This window comes from Dermacentor andersoni, chromosome 8, assembly GCF_023375885.2.
Source record: "Dermacentor andersoni chromosome 8, qqDerAnde1_hic_scaffold, whole genome shotgun sequence".
Taxonomy (NCBI): Eukaryota; Metazoa; Arthropoda; class Arachnida; order Ixodida; family Ixodidae; genus Dermacentor; species Dermacentor andersoni.
This window is the reverse complement of record NC_092821.1, coordinates 2,445,570-2,464,009: the sequence shown is the minus strand read 5'-3', so window position 1 is coordinate 2,464,009 and position 18,440 is coordinate 2,445,570. Positions and strand designations below refer to the sequence as shown.

The following is an 18,440-nucleotide window of genomic DNA, read 5'->3' as shown; positions in this document are numbered from 1 at the left end:
GCATGACTCGTCTAACGTCCCAGTGTAATTCATTGTGCACGCGTGGCTTCCAGAAAGTAATACGTAATTCGCGTCGCACGTACTATAAGATTACTAAAAGCTTTGGTAACAACAGCCAACGGAAAAACTGTCAATAACATTTGAGAAACTTCCGATAAATGCAGGTGCGTCATGCATCGAACGATAATTTTTAACGTTTCCTAGCCGGTGAAAGGCAGTGACCCAGGACGGGAACAAGTCATCGGTGAACAGACGACGGCGTAGTACTCCGGCAAGCCTGTGGCGTGCTTCGCATCCAAGCCTTGGGGTGGGGCCACCATCGAAACTACGGCAGCGCACCGCCGGCAGCGGTAATCGAAACGCCAGCTAAGCCTTTATTATGCAAACTTTATTTGCAGCGCGCATCAAACCAGCACGCACAGAAAAACATTTCTATCTGAAATTATAAACTTTTCGAAGCGAATTCAGCTTAAACGCTTAAAATTTTTATAACGTGGCTTCTCGAATGGTTAACTGCAAGAGAGAGAGCAGGCATTCGGGACCAGAAGACGAACAGTCGCGGCAGAATTGAGCGTTGTGAAAGCTACGTGTTTCTGCTCAAACAGGAGGCACTCGCTCAAATCAAGTTACAGTTTATGAATATTGTAAACGAAGTGGCGTGACATCTCTGACCTAAAAAATTAGAGGAACTTTAGCAACATACCAGCGTGCGACGGCTTTATGTGGTCGGATGTATTTCTTCACTTAATGGCGGACAGCTTGTGTTCACCACAAATGCGTGGCGAGACTGAACGCTATTCACGTGCTTCTTATTTCATGTAAACATCCATGATGTTATAATAAAGCTGTTTATTGGCAGCAAGGCAGTGTGATTAGCGTCATAATTTCGCTCGGCCTATGCAGCAGTGCCAACCTTCAAAGGTAAATGTACAAGCTAATTCTGTGTGTGTATACATATACACACACACACATATATATATAGATACATATATATATATATATATATATATATATATATATAGATACATATATATATATATATATATATATATATATATAGACACATACATATATATATATATATATATATATATATATATATATAGACATATATATATATATATAGACATATATATTCAGACGTCGCCTGTCATTTTTACATTTAGATTGTAAGTGAATAATATTCAAAACATTATCTACTATTAGTGAACATTTTCCTGGTACCAGTGCAACTACCCTTAGAATCCACGCGGTGCTAGCGTCGGTTGGCCCTATGGCCCCCTTGGCCCTATGGGAATATCGCGGTCTTGATTCTGGCGCCAAATCGTGGCGGCCGTCGCAGCAGACACCGCGCTTGCGCGGCATTACGCTTTTCTGACGCTTTCGCGACGCCCTCCTCACTCACTTTCCGCCTCATGCTTCCGCTGTACCCTCCTGCTTCGCTTCCCTCATTGCACTCTGCGCTTTTTTCATCCCTCGCTGCGTTCCGCGTTCGCTCGGTTACGTCGGGAACGCTGACGCAGGAACGGGCCCCCTAAGAGCTTCGCTCTAAAAAGCATTTGCCGTGGTCGAACGCGGGGTAAACCAAATTTCTCGAGCGACAGCAAGGTTTTTTCTTGCTTTTGGAAAGGACAAAAACGGTGCTCGGCGCCGTCAGCAACTAGCGCACCTGCAATTACAACACAAAACACACAGGCGCTAATGGGCGCGGCAGCAGCAGCGAGGGAGTTGACCTTGATGCTGCGTCTCGCTTCAACACGAACTAAGCGTCGAACGCCCAGCGCATACAAAGCAAGCAGTAGTCGGCGCACTTTGTACACAGTGTACATCGCTTTCAAGATGAGGCCCCCGCGCACTTCGTCAACATCGGAAATCGCTTTGAAGATATAGACGCCCACGCAGCGTACGCAACAGCCGCCGGTAGTCGCAGGCCAAGTCCCAGTTTGACCTTGGCTGAGCTTGAAGGTCAGGTTTCGGAACAAGCGTTTTCTGGATTTGTACCTGGAGCAGCAGAGCTAGTGCTATAAAATTTGAGCGCAGCTCTACAAGTGTTGTGATTTCGCAATATATTGGCAGGCGCGGCAATTTGTCTCGTGCAGAACGTTGCAAACGGAGCGAAGTTTTGGGCGACTGTCTCGCTAACCTTAGATTGCAAGAGACAGCATGGGTGACGCGTGATTCACAGCAGCCGCTGCAGACAAGACGACGCGCGCTACTCGGGGGCCATCTCGTAGAGATCGTCGCCGCCTTTTCTCATGCTCTTACCCCAACTACCTTCTCCGCTTTCCGTCTCACGGTACCACTGCACCTTTCTCCACTTTGCTCCTCGCGTATTTCATCCCATTCGCGTTCATCTTTGGCTTGCTCGTTCGCTCGGTTACGCCGACGCCCGCTGCCGTAACTTGCGCCTAAGAGCTGCGTTCAAAAAGTCGCCGTTTGGCCCGACAAGCGAAGCATCGATTGCGAAAGCAAATTAGTAGACAGCCACACGAAGTAAGGATAGTTTTATCGGCCGTGTAAACTCGTAAACATCCGCTTATTAACTAAATTAAGAAGCATGGTGCCACGCGCGCGCAGGCAAACAAACATTTCACTCGATGAGCGCGGGCACTCGCTGTCAGAATGCTGCCTTGAGGAAGAGCGTAAGCAGCAGCGAGTGAATTGACCAGCTTGCTGCCTCTCGCTTCAAGGCGAACTAAGTGGCGAGAACACAGCGCACACAAAGCCCCGCCGAACCTAGACTCTGTACCAGTCGCAGACCGCTTTCAAAATAGCCACGTGCGGCCGTGCCACACGCAGCCGCCCTAAGCGCGGTGGAAGACTTCGTCCCGGCTTTCCTCCCTTGCGCGAGTCAGACTGAGCCGCTATCACCGGCTGGCGCACTTTCAATCGCGCATACGACGGGTGGCGACGATGTTATCGCCCTTGTGCTTATCACGGAACATCACGGCAACGCCAGATATTCGATGACAGAAACGCGCCTGGAGTGTCCACATAGTTGCTATTGTTGCTACACTAAGTTGCAACTAAGTTGCTACTAAGTTGCTACAAGACTAAGCCCAATGGGATGCGCCTTTTCGAAACCACGACGACCCACAGGGCTCATTTTGCGATTCTGCATCTCGGAGGAACTTTAGGAGGAGCGGAGCTTCTCTCTTCTAAATACCCAATGCCTCCGGGGAAGCATACCCATTGCATTTGAGTGTGGTGCCATTTCGCGTGCACTTCAGTCCATCTAATATTTTACGTACTGCTTCAAGTTCGGTACACTTTAGTATATAATTTTCAATGACATCAAGGCCTTCACCATGCACGCACGACGACGATGATGGGTCAAGTCCTGTCTTGCACCGCCAAGCTGGAGTTTGGACGAACCCTGTACGGATAAGTCCCGTAATCACACACGACTGCTGTTGTGTGGTGGAGACCACAAGGAACGGAACTGGTTGAAGATGGCCTCCTTTCGCGTCCTTCATTTCCTTGTACTGCAGCGCTTTGCGCGCCAGACTGTGAGCGACCTGTTGGCCTGGTACGCCGATATGGGAAGCTACCCAGTGGAACACAACGGTAAATTTGGCTTACTCTAATTCTTGAAACGCATGTAATGCATCCTAGGCACAGTTGTCTATGGGGAACACGCGCAGTAATATTTGCAGCGCAGCCTTGCTGTGCGCAAAGAGAACAGGCTGGCGCTGATAGGAACTCATGTTCCACAAGGCTCCTTGGATGTCGACACTTTCACGTGCTGTAGAAGACACGACGCGGTCAAGCCGATAACACATTTACCTGGTATCACGTACGCCGCTGCATTAGCTCCATTCTATTTGTCATTAGAGCAGTCTGCGTACAATTGTACAAGTCCGCCATATACATTCTGTCTAACAGTTTAGACAATGAAGGCAACCTTCGAGCCAGAAGTACCACGGGAACCGTAGCATAAGATGAAGTAAACATTGTGCAACAACGCGTCACTTGTCTCACACGACCATTATCACCTCTAGCAGCCCGTCTTTGTCAGTGTCGTGACTAGTGAATTCAGCCTGTGTAAGCCATTATTGTTAGGGCTATGCGCATAAGGTGTGAAGGAATCCTTTATGCTTGCATACAAAATTACTGAATAGAATCTCTTGCCACCTTATATTGGCACTGATGTCCAAGACGACGAAAGTAGCGCGTAATTTTGGAACAATAAAAGTGGGGGACAGGACAGGATGACTTATTTGGCCAACGTTTCCGGCTACTTTCTTCTGAATATAGCGCTCCTTCTGCCGACCAAGAAGCACAGGAATTAACACGGCAACCTGGGTGAGTTGGTGATTGACCATGTTCCTATGGGTGGGCAGCGCAACCCGGACGAAAGACAAGAGGAAGTACACGATACGAGTGCAGAACTGGTTTATTCTTTTTTTTCAAACGAGGGAATAAAATATACAGAATATGTACTTCACACGTGTTTACGTTTTCTGTATATATTATTCCCTTGCTTGAAAAAAAAAAAAAAACGTTGTTAGTCTATGCTCGTATCGTGTCTTTCGTCCGGGTTGCGTTGCCCACTCATAGGAACAAGCAGAAGAAGTAATTCCGCTGAATTAATGTCATCTGTAATGTGCTGCTGAGAACCAGTTCAAGCTTTTATTTGTAGTCGAGAGCTTTTATCTAACACAATAGGACAGATTGATAAATAAAACCTTGATGTATAGTATCAATATAATTTATTCTATCGTTTTCTTTGTAGTCAGATTTTGTGCATTCACTTTTAAGTTTAGCTTTATTAGCGATTAAGACACGTTCGCGGGCTAGTTGGTTTGAATCCATGATAGTGTGTAAGCGCAACTGAAGGAAGACGTAGAAACAAACAGATAAACAAAGACAAAGAATACTGATTGGATACTGCGTTTATGTTTCCGCATTTTAATGTAGCATTTTAACTTCAACTTTCCCATAACACGCAATGTTGAAAGTTACCACTCCTTTTTTTGAGGACCTTTATGAGTTGCTCTGAATATTGTAAAAAAATCATTGCTACTTTATTAATACTGCTCTCTTCACAGCTGTAATGCGTTATAGACATGCGCCCATGCATGCATACATATCCAATCAATGTAGCTGATTCCACTTATATACGTCTTGGCCTGCAGACACCCTGAAGCAGGTAACCCGAAACTTTCTCATGAATTAATTAAAAGGGGGAAGTGTGCACACGAGACGAACTAGGCGGCCGGAACAATTGCGCAAGTGTACGCAGCATGTCGATTTCGCGGCGGAGAATTCGCTGCAGGTGAGTCAGCCACGCGGCGGGCCCACAGGTTGCACCACGTTCGTCCTCGAAGCAGGGCACCCATTGCGAAAGCGAACACTCACCGACAGCAGGCGGGCATCTCCGAAGAAAAAGCAAGATGCACACGCCACCTCCTGGCTGCTCGTGTTGAAGCGGGAACAGAAACGATGTTGACACAGATTCACGCGCGCCGGGCGCAAGAATAAGGTGCGTGCAATCTGTTCTCGGGCTTCACTACTAGTACAGTTGTAGCGCGCAGATTTTTAATAAGGTAGGGACTAAAAGACCCACGGCGACTGTAGGTGCGTGATCAGCTCGCGGCCATCGAGTAACGCAAAAAGCAAAACCAACTGCAGGACTGCTGGGGTGGTCGCTCTTGCATTCCAACTCTGGTAGCTTAAAGCAAATTAATGAATGCACACGAAACGCCCGTCATTGTTTTGTTAATTTAAGCCCGTTCATTACTTTTGGCTTAAGCTACCATAGTTAGCACGTAAAAGTGACTAGCCCGCTTAAATGTCAAGTGAAATCGATTGTGCCTTCGCGAACCATTCATGGCATTGGACGTCGCAAAGCAGAAGATTTATGAGCAATTGCACTCTGAAGGTGGATGACCAGCGATGCTGTTTAGCCCACGACACAGGTCGTGGGCTAAACAGCACGATACAGTTATTGTCATCGTTCGTCATCGCGACGACAGGTACGCACACACATTCGCGTATCATCCCTGTTATTAAACGCGTCCGTCACGTAAGACAACGAATGGCTCATACCCCTTACTCAATTGTACATATACCTGGTAAATGAAAAGATTTAACGCGGCCTCCTCATTATGACGACACAAGAGAAACCAAATTCCGCGCTGGAATGACGAGCGGCAACGGAGCCAGTTATGTGGAAGGAGGCGACGCACGCGTGAGCAGCAGCGCGCGGTTGCGCCGAGAACGAACTAGTTCGCGGACGACGGACATGTGCCGCCTCGCTGTGAAACAGCGGATATGGCTTCTGTAATTGCCACTAACCGGGCTGTGAGGATCAGCTGGCACGGGAATAAAGTGCGCGAGAGGAGGGCCACAGCACTGCCGGTGGCACTGCTTCTGCGCGCTGGGCCAAAAAACGGTGAACCATTTGTGCATTCCGTCTGCATCAGGATGCGGCCACTCCAATATGAAAACCATCTGTACGGAAATGGGCTCTGAAAACAGTTACGCGCTTTCTATGGCAACAGTGTAGCCGGCAAGTGTCGATAAGCCTCGCTTCGGTGACCGCAGTTATGACGTGCGCTCGCACCGATGTCGACAAATGCGGGCAAGAAGCGTACCTGCCACGGCCACTCGCCGAACTCGGCCTCGCCCTTGCCGTCCTTGGTGAGAATGCGGCTGTTGATGCCGTTGTCGTTGCGGATGCCGCACGAGGCCACGTACGGAGTCTCGGTGACGGCCGACGGCTCGGCGCAGCACACCTGGTCGACGCCCGGGCACTGCTGGTTCCGGTCGCCGAGCCCATCCAGCGGGATCTCCTCCTTGGGCGGCAGCTTGCGGCGCGCATCCAGCAGTCCGCCGCCGTCCTCGGACACCTTGCCATCCTTGCACTGGTAGTAGGGCACGCACACGCAGTCACCCAGCGGCGGGACACCTCCCTCGGGGCCTGTGTGTGAGTGCCCACCCAGAGGAGGTGAAGGCAGCTCGCCTAGGTAGGCCAAGTCCTTCTGCGGGGGCAGAGGCTGCGGCGGGGGAAGCCGCCGGAAGGCGTACTTACCGGCCACGCCGTCGCCCAGCTGCGCCAGGGCTGCCAAGCACTGGGCCGCCCCAAGTGTCGCCAGCAAGAGCCACATGATGCAAGCTGCGTCCCTGCGCACAGTGACAGCAGACTGCGTACAGCTATCGAGCACGCGCAGCGGACCTCCGGCTTTTGTGGGGAGGTACCACGAAAGTGAGGCTCGCCTGACCCTTGGTTTTGCCTTGAAAGGCGTTACGATGCCAACTAAGCAAAATAATTACGGCGAACACTTTAGGCTACATCAACCCTACAGAACCAAAGGTGTGCGACACCTTCACACTAGCGTGTGACTAGTTCCTGCGTCCGCGCTGCCATCGCAGAGTATACGACAGACCAGCCCGTTAACCTCGCGCAAAACGGGTGTAGTCTATACAAGGTATTCGCGAGCTGTGGCGGCATCGGGCTAACGGACCTTAAAAGCACAACATGAAGAGAAACACCGGATGTGGTTAAAGTAATGAAGGCTTCTTGTAAAACGATTTTCATTACTTTTGCGCCGCAAGGTTGATTACTAAAAGAGAAGGTCTAAGTTCCATTTGTTGAACTTCGCACCGGTACTTTAGCGCCATACGTCGCGCATTTCAAATAATTTGTGTTAGGGACATAGCTAGGGAAATGTTTTGGAAACTTGTTCTGTCTTTGTCTCCACGCAGTCTGCGTTTAGCGCTCGGACGTTCACTGTATGCGAGGAGATTTCGCGAAAGCCGCCACCCGTCGGTGCTGTTGAGTTTTTGCTGGCCGCCGCGGACCAATAGAGCGCAAATCGCTAGTGTCGCTGATGATGTGCTCCGTGAGCACATTCGAGGGAGCGACCGCAGCGCGTCATCGTTCCGCATTTCGAACAGGTCGCCCGCAGCAGGAGCCCATTTTATTAAACACGACAGTGTGTGCGTGAATAGGCCAGCCCTGTCTATGGAGAGTGCAATTGCTGGCCTAGAGCGCAAGAGGAATTTTAGCCATGCTGGTCATGCAGAAGAATACGACGCAATGTCACAGCATACTTCGCGACCGTTTTTAAATATGTACAGGAATTCGTCTGCGAATGAACTTTCAGTTTTTTGTATACATCCATAGCTGGCAAAATATTGGTGAATGCCCTGTAGACTCTACAAAGGAGTTTGTGTGTGGGGAGGAAATAGCGCAAATTTTAAAAATACACCCTGAGCGCAAGCCTATTTCGAGTGCATACGTAGTTTGTTAATTTAAGCCTAGATGCAGCATAAATGTAGCATGGAGCAAAGTTCGAACCGCAGCCAGTGCTAAGTGACCATTGTTTTTATATCAGTGACTTTTCCGGCGACTGTGCCCTTGCTGATTTCGGCTGCTTTACAAACTTGCCTTAATAAACTTGTTCGAGGCAAGCAGCCCTCTGGCATATGGAGTCTTGCGCTGCAACATAATTATGGCTGTTCCTGTTATTTACCGTTCGGCATGTATTTCGTGCAATCTTGCGTCGCGCCAATCTTCAGCGCCTCTTTTACTTTTCCGAAAATAGAACTCGCGAAACTTGACTCAACATTGGTAAAATGGTAGAACGAGCCCAAATTCTCAACCTTTACGAGTTGGCAAGTATGACTTGGCGCAGGGACTTCCCTTCTACTGCTAGCTTGTTCTGCCGCCCTACTGAATACGAACCGATGAAAATTGGTGCCACAGAAGTGGAGCACTATTAGTAAGCATAACATAGACAACGACCTCGTCTAACGAGTAAAATATAAAAGGACGATCGAGTGTGGCATGGCGCCGCTCGCTGTGAAGCAACTGCACGAACGGGCGCTGCCGCCACCAGCGACGCCACCTCCGACTTCTTTCCGCGCAAAGTTTCTCTGGGGCCAACAGCTAGTTGACAGGAGCCCGATGCAATGCGCGTGAATGCGCTAATGGAATCTTGGTAACGTGCAAAAGTGCTGCTCATCGGAGAGGGCTCTGAAGCCAGAGCCATAACACTTCCGCGTGCAGGAGCACGGCTGGGTAATGCAAAACGCCCCTCACCTAACGTAAACTAAAAGACTGGTTGAAGAATTACTGAAGGTCACATACCAAGTGAGCGGAAAAAAATAGTGATACTGGTAGAAACCGGTGCGTGTAGCAACGGTGCCAGCAGATGTGCGGGCCTAAGGGACGTGAAAGCAAATTTCGGTTGGTGCGATTCCCCTAATGCCGTGCTGGAGGAATAGATGTTGAACTCGCGCATGCATTTTGGAATCGTCAGCAGTGCATGATCCCAGCTTCTGCGCCAGTTAGCAGCGCCGAAAACGTTTCGTTTGTATCTTCGCACCACGCGAAGGAGAGCGACAACGAAATTCAAGGATCTAATACGATTTAATTAATGTCGTGGCAGACGCTTTCAAAGACTTAAAAGGACTGGCAGGATGCTTTGCCAAACAGGCCAGTAGCGCAAATGCAAATAATAACGAGGAACAGAAACCGCCAACGCTAGAGGTAAGCATGCATAAACTACCGAACGTCACTTTCTACCTTACCGAAAACATGGTCCCTAAACCATGAACCCGACTTCCCTGGTCGTTGTTCAGTCAGAAATTGCCCCAAAATTCAACAGATCAACTTGCCGTTCAGAAGCAGCAAAACGAAAGCTGGCGACGCGTACCTAAGAGCCGGAAGAATCCTACACATCATATATTTTGGACGTCCGGGCTCTCTGCCGCCGCTCAGTAAGTGAATTCATAAATTCTTTGCAATTCATATGAATACATAAATTGATATGAAAGAATTCATAAATTCTTTCATTCCTTGCCTTTTGACAACCCGTACATAAAAAGAGCACATCGCATTGCCTGCACCAGTCACTCTAATACAGTATATCCCCCACAAGCCCATACCGTTACTTTTCAGCAATCATTTTTGCTGCGCACAACACGAGACTCGAATGGCCTGCCTGCCGAAGTTGCAACTATCATCGACCCACTTGCATTCAAGCGACTCATCGAAAATATCCCTTTGTAATTTGTAGTATCTATCTTTGTCACTAACTCCCCACTCCCTCATGTAATGTCTCAACAGAGACCTTTGAGGAAATGAATAAATAAATGAATAAATAAATAAAGACATGACGGAGGCCGATCGTGTTCGCCACAATTTGATCGCCTTCGAGGCACCCGCCATTCATGGCCCTAAGACAGCCGGCGATAGTAATTATCGGAACAAGACACGCTGTACTGCCTTCGGCTTTCACCCGGCTCTTGTGACGCCTTGCTGGTAGCGAGCGCCGACGCGCAGGGCCACGAAAAACGGCCACACGACCACCGGTTCTCGCGAAATACGAACAGGTGTCCATCGCCTAGCCCTGTGCCGCTTCTTGCAGTTCCCATGGCCATGCCTAGCACGGCGCCGATGGCAGCGAGGGCGCCGCCATCTCCATGACGCTCTACGCGCCCTCTTTCGTGGGGGTTGCAATGTGGGCTTGTTGGTAATGCATCTTCTAAGGGCAGTACGGTAGCGCGATTAAAAGACGGGACAGAAGAAGACACATAGGGACACACACAGCGCTAACTGTCCGGCGACTGTATGAGACTGTATGCGGCGACTGTAGCGATGTGTGTGTCTCTATGCGTCTTTTGTTCCGTCTTTTCATCGCGCTACCGTACTCCCCTCTTTCGTGGCAATCGCGACAATATTGCGCACTACGGCCGGCGTCAGTAAGGTGCGCGTACGCTACACCTGAGATACTCTAATCCTAGATTTGACGCCCACTTTATTGGCGGCAACCTTAGCCTTTCCGGCAGCCACAGGTCGATATCCATAGTAAGCACTATAAACATTTTCGAAAAAGTTATCGCGCAGCAATTCAAAGACTTTCATGACGCGATTTGCCTGGAACCTTCCCTGCTAGTACTCTCTTTGAGAGACTACGTGTCGCTTTCTGTTATACGGACCTACGAGATCTGTCAAATAAGTTAATAATAAACACTAACACATATCTGCCTCGTAACATCATTTTGCCTAGCTAAACGCACGACAGGCACGCAACAGCCATCCTGATTCCCCTGTGTGCTTCGATGTGCACGGGGAAAAGTTGACCGGCTTACACCTTCAAATAAAACTTATAAAAAGTTCCGACATGCACTTGCTCTCTAAGTAAGCATTGCGTGACCTTTTCCTAATGTACTTTACTTTGTGTACTGGCCATATTTCATCTGTGTGTTATTTATTTTTTTTTGGGGGGGGATTGTTGATGTAGGTTATGTAGCTGTTCACGTTGTAAAAATAACTGATTACCAATTAGTACTTATATGTAGCAATTATCTGTATTTATTACCACTAACAGCCTGTACAAAATTGCTGATAATTTTGGTATTGGACCGGTCACTAGCCTTTTAGGATCTGGGTCCACATCTCTTAATTTTTCCTAATCATACGATGGAAATTCCTTTTCGATTGACCATACACATCCTCGTCACGTCACACTCTCCCTGAGCACCGCATTCCGAAGGCCTGTGTCGAGCCCTGGCCTCGTACTTGATCGCCCTCATTCAGCCGCGTAGCCAGGGGGGCTTATGGGGCTGCAGCCCCCCCCCCCCCCCCCCGAAATTTTTTCGTGCTGTCATGCACCGCTGACCAAGACAACCCCCGGCGCTGGAAACCATTCTGGATTTTGTCTAGAATGTTCTGTTCACGCTCGAAAAATATTTCAGCGCGAACATTCGGAAATCGGGCTGGATTTTGCGGCAACGCCCATGGAACGGGCGTCACATAACGCAAGGATCCCCATCCGAGCACAAAATTTCAAGGGCGTTTTGATGGCGAGCGGGCTCATCGCGGTATCTCGCAGAGGCCGCGGAATCTATGGAGCACATGAATTTCAATTCTGAAACTTTATCGGTATAAAGTTCTCAAACTTTTCATGCGAGAGGTGCACTGACATTTTCAAAGTCGTGCTGTAGATTTTCAATTCCAAAACTTTGTGGGTTTAATGTTATAAACGTTTGATGTCAAAGGTGCATTGACTTATCTAAAGTCGTACATCGGACCATACAACGAGACAAGTAAAATCAACACACTATCAGACAAGTTGACAAAGCATGCAGCGAGGTCAGATGAGACAAAGCGTTGTGGTGGTTCGTTTTTGCCGTCATGTCACAGAAAATATTTTTTCACCTGCCCCAAAGCAACCATATCGCGACACTAAGGTCAGCAAAGGTAACCATTCTTATTTTTCTGCTTTGACTTATTCGCGACGACACATTGAGCCTCTGGCGGGCTGCCAGAGCGCATGCGTTTTCTTCGTGTTGCCCCGACCATCGCGCGGCGCGCTTCGATGCACGTTTGTTTCTCTGACCGAGTAGATTTTTGCCTGGCAAAGTGTTCGACGCTTTCTGGCTAGCAGACGAGAAAAAGAAACTATGCATGGTCGTTCGCCGCCTTGACTGCGGGGCAGGGTGGACAGATTTGGCGATTTCTCGCCAAATTGGATACCTTTAGCGAACATTGTTTACCTGCGCTAACAAACGGACCACAGAGACAGCATGGGACAAGGACTGCGCCCCTCCTTGTCCCATGCTGTCTCTGTGGTCCATTTGTTAGCACAGTTAAACAATGTTCGCTAATACGTACCAACTCACCCACAAGTTCTTCTGGCTACCTTTAGAAGCTTCTGGCAGCCGAAAATCGTGTTTGGCGACTTGGCTACCTTATGACTACTTTCGCAGGTGATAATTGCTATAGATAGTGGCCCAATCCCACTCCCCCCGACGGCCCCCTCGAAGCAACAAACCCAAACGTCAGAATTTCAAGGTCGCGCTTTTGTGACTTGCAAGCTCCGAAAGCAAAGTGAGGAGCTGAAAATGTATGATGGCTCCCACATGCTCCTCGACTTATCACCCTGGGCTGTCGAGGACTGCCCGAGATGCTTCATATGCAACGCTCATTGGCTGAAATCAACGCCTCGGGCGCTTCGGGACTGTCATTGACGGATAATTGAACAGGCCCAAGCAGCTCCCGCCGAGTAACAGGAATTAATGTTATAGGCAATGCTTTTACGTCCTTCGAAGGACGGAAGCAATAGGTGATGTCCTGATATCACCCCAGCGACGGTTATCTTTATAGAGAATCTCGAGAATCATGGTTCTTCGTGTCAGAAACGACGGCAAAGCCAAAAACACGTCATGGGAGCCATGACATTACAGGTGCCAATGTCTACTTCACTATATGCATCTGCGTACCAGAGCGGAGAACGTGTGTGTCGTCATAACGTTCGCACGGAAACGTTTAAACTGAAGTCATAGTGGCATGGAGTTAATATAACTATCTGTGCAAGGACCGCGTTCAGCAAGCTTATTCTACTGAAACTGGCGATACCACTTCGGCTATGAGAACGCACACAAGTGTGTGGTAGAAATTATCAAAGGACATCAGTCGGCCAGACATAATGGTAAATTACGATGCAATATTATGTGATAACTACTATTTTGTTCTGTTATTCTTGTTTGTCATCAGCGCCGCACGAAACTACAGGCCTTTCTCATCTGTTTTCTTTATTTTCGCGTTAAAAATGGTCAAAGGTTAGTTTGTCGCACCGTGGCCAGCTTTTTCGCTACCAATTAAAGCTTTTGCCGCAGTTGGCGACTTTTTTGGTTACTTTTCGGAATTTGTCGGCTACCTTTTCTTCCGAAGACCTGGCAACCCTGCTGCAGGGACTCGACGGATTGCAACGTGTTCTCCTGAGTGCAACCTCACCGGAAAATTTCGTCTCGCCGGTGTACGATACCGAGCAGTATGCGTATGGTTCTTTGTGGACCAAGCGTCTCACGTTTTCTTCGGTATTCCTTCGGTAGCCACATTAGGTGCCGAAAGCAGGCAATCGATTCCGGCCAACTTGCTTTCCTTCGCGTTTTCTCATTTCGTGACCCCGCCCCAGAATAAAAAAGAAAACATTGTCTCGGGGCAGCAAATTGTCGCTTGGGGAAAGTTTGATTTTGTTACTATTTTTCCTTTTGTGGAACGTAATGGGCCACGAGACGCTTCAGTTGCCGGATACCCTTAATATATTATTGCGGTAGATATCATACGGACAGTCCAGGTGCATTACTGCCATCGCCCTCACCCTGATGTTTCGTATAAAGTCCAAGGGCGATAACATCATAAAAGCCCCGGTAAGAAAGAAGAAAAACAGAAAAAAGAAACAAAGATTGCTGTGGTACCCTACATACATAGATTATCCCATGGTTTACGGAACGTGGCCAATAGGTATGACGTCGATACAGTTTTTTCGGCCCCTCGCAAGTTGTCTAACATGTGCCCCATGATAAATAGGAAACTTGAACAGGGTGGCGAAAAAAAAAAAAGGATGATTGCGGCGTTAAACATGTGTCCCCTTTAGTGCCTTGTAACACCGGTATAGTTTATCAGATTCCACTCAAGTGGGGGAAAGCTTACATTGGACAGAGCGGCAGGTGCATTAATATTAGACAAAAAAAAACGCAAACTTTTACTAAACAACCCTAATGCATCACATTTAGCGTCGCATTGTTTCAATTGTGGTTGTAAAACTTTCTTTGAAGACAAAAATTCTTTCCAGACACAAATGCCAAACCACACGGGAAATTATCGAGGCATTCCACATCAAAAGATTAGGAGACACTTGCGTTAGCCATGCATTGTTGACTGTTAGATTGCGAATTTCAGTACCGTCACAATACGTGTAGTAATCTGAAGTAATCTTTTCTTGCGTTTCCTTCTTTGACTGCCATACCTCCTGAAATATTTAACTGATGTTTTTTTTTTTACCTTGTCATGTTCTTGTGCTGCGGTTTTTGCAATCACCTATATACATACATACACATATATACATACATATACATACATATACATACATATACATATATATACATATATACATACATATATACATATATACATACATATACATATATACATACACACATATACATACATATACATATATACATACATATACATATATACATACACACATATAACATACACACATATATACATACACGCATATATACATACACACATATAACATATACACATATATATATATATATATACATACATACATATACATATATGTTCTTCGTTCTATTAAAATTTTGTTGAGTTAGCGCTCGTCCTGTCTGCTCTTTTCTGTGTCCGTGTTCACTTCGCGCACAATCCAAGATCATGCTACCGTACGAACTCGCCCCGCTTTCTATCCTTTTGCATTACATTTGTTTGTAGCATCTTTGGCAATGGCAATGATGTTACGACATGCTAATTATTGCGTTTTACATAGGTTCTTGGTGAACGTAAGCAACACACCAACTGTGATGCACTGTGACGCATTGCGACTACGTGTTCTACAATAGTACGTACTATGCCGCCGGATCATTAGCACAATGTTTTGAGGTGATAACGTCAGTTGTGCCCGCTCTTCGAAGCTTTCAGTGTTTGCCACGTGGTCGTGACGTCAAAGAACACAGTAGCAATACTGTGAAAGGCAAAACTAGCTTTTATTGGGCGAACCTGTGCCCACAAAAACAGGCTACACTTAATGCACAACGACAGCGGCGAACACAGTCGGCGATCGTCGAAAATCTGATCAGCGGGTCAAGCGCGTCGGCTTTTATACAGCAGTCGTCGAATGTTCCAGACTAATCGTTCGAACCCGCGTGCCTTCCACAAAGTTCTACACCGTTCGGGTCAGGTAATGAAATCAGATAACATAAGGTTCGGCGACAACAGACAGCGGATAGAAGCATCGATAACTTTCCAGAAACTACGGATACATGCAGGCGCGTCCCACGCTGTGCGATTACATTTGTTAGGCGGCGAAACATGGTTGCCCGATAAAGATAAGTACACGCGTCAATATTAAGAAATCCTGTCTATCACGTCAGGCTACGTCACAGCCGATCCCTCAGTGGTTACGCAGCTTGATGGCTCATTGGATGCGACTGCATGCGCGCGATGATATGAACTGGTGTCATCGCTAGCGGCCGGTGACACGCAATCAGCTGCCGATTCGCAGCAACACTAGCGAGTGCAAACAGTCGGCGCAAGCGCTGCGCCCTTTCCACTTCGTTCCCGACAGCGGCCGCCGCGACTCAACCCACGTCGAGGCTGTTTGCCAGGCGTTCGCATGCTCCCTCATTCCTCACGATAGTACATGGTGCTATCTTTAAAACAACGATTCTATTTGCGGGATCAATGCGTACCTATGCATGCCATTAAATATAGGGGCGTAATAGAATTTTTTCTTGGAGCATAATACTAATAAATAAGAGGTATACACCCTTTAGGTCGTGTATTGTCTCACAATTACCGTGATCTGTCTTGCCCGCATTTCCTTAACTCTGCGAGCCCGGTACTTCAAGTCACGGCCTGCGCGGTCACAGAGCATGGCACAGCCTTCTCGACAGGAAACTGGCGAGCGCCGAATTTTCAAGAAAGAACACGCAATCAAGGCAGATGACAATTATTGCTGTCGAACAAGATAAGCCGCAAGGGTGTGAGCTTTATTATCTTAGCAATGTCTATCGTAACATTAGCGGGACCTACCATGTGATAAAGGTTCATGCCGTATAATAAGACGTATAGTTTGCTGATGCGAGAGTCACCATAGATGACTATATGTTACAATTAACCTGGTCAACTCGTTCGTGCTCTTACCGAGAACTACTGTCATTAACGACGGATCGGCAGGTGCATTTCTTGCAGTAGTGTGCAAGAAAACTATCGAGCAAAATCTTCCTTACTTTGCTTTTGTGCTCACGCAGCCTATCTTTGAGGCGTCTGGCAGTCTGGCCAGCGCACTGTAAACTTCTCAACAGAGGAATTGTGATAACGTGCTTAAGTCATGCCTTAAAAAAAAATCATGGCAACTTCTGGTCAACGCTAGTTTCACGCAACAATCGAAACGCATTTGCGGCTGGTCATTCAAATCGTATGACTGTATCGGTAGCGGAAGTGCTGCTAAAGCAGATTCAGTTCAAAGAAACGACATGTCCCAATAGAGAGAGCGTCAGCAGTGATACACTCATCGACTGTCGCACCGCCTCAAGAAAATTGAACACCGTAGTAACATAAGTGTTGCGTTTTCAGCCACAAACAAGCTAAGCAGTCTTTGCAGGAAGGCAAGACCAGGTCGCAAAAAATAAACAAGCTGTGGAAATAAACACAGCGAAAGGTTTGTCAAGTGTAAAACTGGCATCATTTAGCATATTACGACGACATGGGGAGCTGGCTACATCGGCCAGATTGGCCTCAACGATAGGGTACGTGAACATTTAGGCAAAGTAAGCAAGAAGCAATCTGATGGTTTTCTTGCGCTTCACTGCAAGGAATGCACCTACCGACCCCTCTTTAACCATACAGCGATTCTGGATAAAAGTGTCCACGAGTTGACCAGGCTAATCATTGAAGCAGAACACGTAGCCACCTACGGTGACGCTTGCATTAACAAATAATCTATATTCTTATCGAGAAAATCATTTCGGCGCATTGCATACATGTTTTGTTACAAAATCGGTCCCACATATGCAGCGATAGACGTCAGTATGCCCCGAGCACTTGTTCTATTACGCACCGAGAGATGAGTACGTGAACGCTTTCATAATAAACCCGTCAAATGTTAGCGTCATGTGTGCCGCTCTTAGGTACAGTGTCGGAAAGTTGTGCCACACCAACAACTCCAACCTAAGTCAACTACTCCGTGCGGAAATACACGCTTCGTTTGGGGCCCAGCTCAATATGCAGTGGGCGCCGAGGAAGCCACGCCCCCGAGAGGCGACGTACCTTGCTGCAGACACTTGCGACGCCGAAGCCCCCGGCAAGCAGAAGAGGCGGCTTTTGACCGGAAAACGCCGCAGACAACCGAGCTCGCAGCAAGGAAACACACGTGCACTGGCAGCGACAGCAGCAAGAAAGCAGTCGGCGCGCTGGCGGCTGTTTAAATAAGTGGCAAGGCCGGTTCCAAGCCGGCGGCGAGGGGAAAGGTGCACGTGACGCCACCCCACGGCCTTCACCTGGCTAGTCAGCCTGGTCGCGCAGAAAGTGTCGGTGAAAGGGTCTGAACATCACGGGCGTAGTACGCAACCTTCGTGGCGCCGGTCGAAGCCCGCACATCAATCGCTTTCTAGGAAACGCCTGACCAGCACGTGTCGCGCCGTTGCTGGCCGCCACTCAGCGACGACACAGATGCTCTCGGTTTGTAATCGAGATTAGTAGACGTCTCTGCACGCGTCACGTCTTCCCGGCCTGCCTTTGGATTTTCTACAGCCCGGCGAAAAATGCTATCCAGTTTTTGCAACAGCAGCGAAACATTTCTGCGACTAGCTACCAGTGGCGTAGCCAAAAATTTTGCTGGTGGGGGGGGCTTACATTGCTGCTCGACATCCTACTTATCGAATTTGTCGACGGAACA

General features: G+C 48.0%; 1 protein-coding gene across 5 annotated transcripts in view; it reads right to left on the bottom strand.

The window, feature by feature from the left end:
* Positions 1-18,440, bottom strand: part of LOC126526684 (phenoloxidase-activating factor 2) — an 80,480-nt gene that overhangs the window by 40,783 nt on the left and 21,257 nt on the right. The window contains exons 1-3 of one of the 5 annotated variants that reach the window (XM_050174543.3): positions 17,813-18,012; positions 7,037-7,128; positions 6,600-6,925 (exon numbers count right to left, since the gene is read on the bottom strand). In XM_050174543.3, coding sequence (XP_050030500.2) covers positions 6,600-6,925; positions 7,037-7,112 — 402 coding nt within the window. In that variant the 5' untranslated portion in view covers positions 7,113-7,128; positions 17,813-18,012. Of the gene's footprint in view, positions 1-6,599; positions 7,129-17,812; positions 18,037-18,440 lie in introns of those variants that run through there. The other 4 variants (XM_072289583.1, XM_055068350.2, XM_055068348.2 and 1 more) reach the window with 4 other exon arrangements.